Consider the following 5,281-nt stretch of genomic DNA (forward strand, 5'->3'; position numbering starts at 1 on the left):
CCCTGCCCCCCCCCTCCAATACAGCATATGTACCCAGTGTACACCAGCACTGCCTCCGTGTGCCCTCATTTATATACCCCTGCCCCCCCCCCTCCAATACAGCATATGTACCCAGTGTACACCAGCACTGCCTCTGTGTGCCCTCATTTATATACCCCTGCCCCCCCCTCCAATACAGCATATGTACCCAGTGTACACCAGCACTGCCTCCGTGTGCCCTCATGTATATACCCCTGCCCCCCCCCTCCAATACAGCATATGTACCCAGTGTACACCAGCACTGCCTCCGTGTGCCCTCATGTATATACCCCTGCCCCCCCTCCAATACAGCATATGTACCCAGTCTACACCAGCACTGCCTCCGTGTGCCCTCATGTATATACCCCTGCCCCCCCCCCCTCCAATACAGCATATGTACCCAGTGTACACCAGGACTGCCTCCGTGTGCCCTCATGTATATACCCCTGCCCCCCCCCTCCAATACAGCATATGTACCCAGTGTACACCAGCACTGCCTCCGTGTGCCCTCATGTATATACCCCTGCCCCCCCCTCCAATACAGCATATGTACCCAGTGTACACCAGCACTGCCTCCGTGTGCCCTCATTTATATACCCCTGCCCCCCCTCCAATACAGCATATGTACCCAGTGTACACCAACACTGCCTCTGTGTGCCCTCATTTATATACCCCTGCCCCCCCCCCTCCAATACAGCATATGTACCCACTGTACACCAGCACTGCCTCCGTGTGCCCTCATTTATATACCCCCGCCCCCCCTCCAATACAGCATATGTACCCACTGTACACCAGCACTGCCTCCGTGTGCCCTCATTTATATACCCCCGCCCCCCCTCCAATACAGCATATGTACCCAGTGTACACCAGCACTGCCTCCGTGTGCCCTCATGTATATACCCCTGCCCCCCCCAATACAGCATATGTACCCAGTGTACACCAACACTGCCTCTGTGTGCCCTCATTTATATACCCCCGCCCCCCCCCAATACAGCATATGTACCCAGTGTACACCAACACTGCCTCCGTGTGCCCTCATTTATATACCCCCGCCCCCCCCTCCAATACAGCATATGTACCCAGTGTACACCAGCACTGCCTCTGTGTGCCCTCATTTATATACCCCTGCCCCCCCTCCAATACAGCATATGTACCCAGTGTACACCAGCACTGCCTCCGTGTGCCCTCATTTATATACCCCTGCCCCACAGCCACCCCCCCTCCAGTACTGCAGACATTCCCAATACACTTATATACCCCTGCCCCCCCAATACAGCATAAGTACCCAGTACTGCATATATACCCAATACGCTTATATACCCCTGCCCCCCCACAGCATATGTACCCTGTACTCTTATATACCCCCTGCCCCCCCCACAGCATATGTACCCTGTACTCTTATATACCCCCTGCCCCCCCACAGCATATGTACCCTGTACTCTTATATACCCCTGCCCCCCCCCCCAATACAGCATAAGTACCCGGTACTGCATACATACCCAATACGCTTATATACCCCTGCCCCCCCCACAGCATATGTACCCTGTACTCTTATATACCCCCTGCCCCCCCCACAGCATATGTACCCTGTACTCTTATATACGCCCCCCCCCACAGCATATGTACCCTGTACTCTTATATACCCCTGCCCCCCCCCCCACAGCATATGTACCCTGTGCTCTTATATACCCCCTGCCCCCCCCACAGCATATGTACCCAGTACTCTTATATACCCCTGCCCCCCCCACAGCATATGTACCCTGTACTCTTATATACCTCCTGCCCCCCCCACAGCATATGTACCCAGTACTCTTATATACGCCCCCCCCCACAGCATATGTACCCTGTACTCTTATATACCCCTGCCCCCCCACAGCATATGTACCCTGTGCTCTTATATACCCCCTGCCCCCCCCACAGCATATGTACCCAGTACTCTTATATACCCCTGCCCCCCCCACAGCATATGTACCCTGTACTCTTATATACCCCCTGCCCCCCCCACAGCATATGTACTCAGTACTCTTATATACCCCTGTCCCCCCCACAGCATATGTACCCAGTACTCTTATATACCCCTGCCCCCCCCCACAGCATATGTACCCAGTACTCTTATATACCCCTGCCCCCCCCACAGCATATGTACCCAGTACTCTTATATACCCCTGCCCCCCCCACAGCATATGTACCCAGTACTCATATACCCCTGCCCCCCCCAATACAGCATAAGTACCCAGTACTGCATACATACCCAGTACTCTTATATACCCCTGCCCCCCCCCCCACAGCATATGTACCCAGTACTCTTATATACCCCCTGCCCCCCCCCCACAGCATATGTACCCTGTACTCATATACCCCCTGCCCCCCCCCCACAGCATATGTACCCTGTACTCTTATATACCCCTGCCCCCCCCACAGCATATGTACCCAGTACTCTTATATACCCCTGCCCCCCCCCCACAGCATATGTACCCAGTACTCTTATATACCCCTGCCCCCCCCACAGCATATGTACCCAGTACTCATATACCCCTGCCCCCCCCCAATACAGCATAAGTACCCAGTACTGCATACATACCCAGTACCCTTATATACCCCTGCCCCCCCCCACAGCATATGTACCCAGTACTCTTATATACCCCCTGCCCCCCCCACAGCATATGTACCCAGTACTCTTATATACCCCTGCCCCCCCCACAGCATATGTACCCAGTACTCTTATATACCCCTGCCCCCCCCACAGCATCTGTACCCAGTACTCTTATATACCCCCTGCCCCACCCCACAGCATCTGTACCCAGTACTCTTATATACCCCCTGCCCCACCCTACAGCATATGTACCCAGTACTCTTATATACCCCCTCCCCCCCCACAGCATATGTACCCTGTACTCATACACCCCCTCCCCCCCAACAGCATATGTACCCTGTACTCTTATATACCCCTGCCCCCCCCCCCCACAGCATATGTACCCTGTACTCTTATATACCCCTGCCCCCCCCACAGCATATGTACCCAGTACTCTTATATACCCCTGCCCCCCCCCACAGCATATGTACCCAGTACTCTTATATACCCCTGCCCCCCCCCCCCACAGCATATGTACCCAGTACTCTTATATACCCCTGCCCCCCCCCACAGCATATGTACCCAGTACTCTTATATACCCCTGCCCCCCCCCCCCAGCATATGTACCCAGTACTCTTATATACCCCTGCCCCCCCCCACAGCATATGTACCCAGTACTCTTATATACCCCTGCCCCCCCCCACAGCATATGTACCCAGTACTCTTATATACCCCTGCCCCCCCCCACAGCATATGTACCCAGTACTCTTATATACCCCTGCCCCCCCCACAGCATATGTACCCAGTACTCATATACCCCTGCCCCCCCACAGCATATGTACCCAGTACTCTTATATACCCCTGCCCCCCCCCACAGCATATGTACCCTGTACTCTTATATACCCCTGCCCCCCCCACAGCATATGTACCCAGTACTCATATACCCCTGCCCCCCCACAGCATATGTACCCAGTACTCTTATATACCCCTGCCCCCCCCCCACAGCATATGTACCCAGTACTCTTATATACCCCCTCCCCCCCCACAGCATATGTACCCTGTACTCATACACCCCCTCCCCCCCAACAGCATATGTACCCAGTACTCTTATATGCCCCTGCCCCCCCCCCCACAGCATATGTACCCAGTACTCTTATATACCCCTGCCCCCCCCCCACAGCATATGTACCCAGTACTCTTATATACCCCTGCCCCCCCCACAGCATATGTACCCAGTACTCATATACCCCTGCCCCCCCACAGCATATGTACCCAGTACTCTTATATACCCCTGCCCCCCCCCCCACAGCATATGTACCCTGTACTCTTATATACCCCTGCCCCCCCCACAGCATATGTACCCTGTACTCTTATATACCCCTGCCCCCCCACAGCATATGTCCCCAGTACTCATATACCCCCTCCTCTATTTCCCCCGTGCCCCCCGGCTATCTGCCCCCCCTCCTCTATTACCCCCGTGCCCCCCGGCTATCTGCCCCTGCCCCCTCCGCTCTTCTCCCGGTCTCTCACCTTCAGGTTCACCGCCGGCAGCTCCATGTCTCCTCAGCGCTCTGCGCCGCACCGACACCACCCGCCAGTGGGCGTGGCCGGGGATCATGTGACAGGGGGGTCATGTGACACCCGAGCGGGGGACGCGTTGCTACGTTACAGAGTCCGGTGTGTAGTCAGTGGCACTACAAATGCCAGCATGCGATGTCACAGGCTGTAGTATACTGGGTGCAAGAGTCACGTGGGTCCCTGACCTATCCACCTATCCCCGCCCATAGTTACCCCCTGACTCCCCCGCCCATCGTTACCCCCTGACCCCCCCCGCCCATAGTTACCCCCCCTATACCCCCACCTGCCCGTAGTTACCCTCTACCCATACTTGCCTACCTGCCCCTCTCCATGAGGGAGAAAATGCTCTGTTCCTGGACTTTCCTGGTAATGTATGATTGCCATCACCTGTGGTGAAACACCTTTCTTATCAATTACCTAGCTCACCACAGGTGATGGCAATCATACATTACCAGGAAAGTCCAGGAACAGAGCATTTTCTCCCTCATGGAGAGGGGCAGGTAGGCAAGTATGGCTCTAACCCCCTCTATACCCCACCTGCCCATAGTTACCCCCCCCCCTATACCCCACCTGCCCATAGTTACCCTCTAACCCCCTCTATACCCCACCTGCCCTTAGTTACCCCCCCCCTATACCCCACCTGCCCATAGTTACCCTCTAACCCCCTCTATACCCCACCTGCCCATAGTTACCCCCCCCTATACCCCACCTGCCCATAGTTACCCTCTAACCCCCTCTATACCCCACCTGCCCATAGTTACCCTCTAACCCCCTCTATACCCCACCCGCCCATAGTTACCCTCTAACCCCCTCTATACCCCACCCGCCCATAGTTACCCTCTAACCCCCTCTATACCCCACCCGCCCATAGTTACCCTCTAACCCCCTCTATACCCCACCCGCCCATAGTTACCCTCTAACCCCCTCTATACCCCACCCGCCCATAGTTACCCTCTAACCCCCTCTATACCCCACCTGCCCATAGTTACCCTCTAACCCCCTCTATACCCCACCTGCCCATAGTTACCCTCTAACCCCCTCTATACCCCACCCGCCCATAGTTACCCTCTAACCCCCTCTATACCCCACCCACCCATAGTTACCCTCTAACCC

At 55.6% G+C, this 5,281-nt stretch overlaps 1 protein-coding gene across 1 annotated transcript in view; it reads right to left on the reverse strand.

The window, feature by feature from the left end:
- The window catches only part of AGTRAP (angiotensin II receptor associated protein), a 27,141-nt gene extending 22,882 nt beyond the window's left edge, over nt 1-4,259 (reverse strand). Inside the window, exon 1 of the mRNA XM_063943876.1 lies at nt 4,121-4,259. Within this exon, the coding sequence (XP_063799946.1) occupies nt 4,121-4,147 (27 nt within the window). The 5' untranslated portion in view covers nt 4,148-4,259. The remainder of the gene's footprint in view (nt 1-4,120) is intronic.
- Between the last annotated feature and the right edge of the window lie 1,022 nt (nt 4,260-5,281).

The sequence above is a fragment of the Pseudophryne corroboree genome, chromosome 10, assembly GCF_028390025.1.
Source record: "Pseudophryne corroboree isolate aPseCor3 chromosome 10, aPseCor3.hap2, whole genome shotgun sequence".
In the NCBI taxonomy this organism is placed as follows: Eukaryota; Metazoa; Chordata; class Amphibia; order Anura; family Myobatrachidae; genus Pseudophryne; species Pseudophryne corroboree.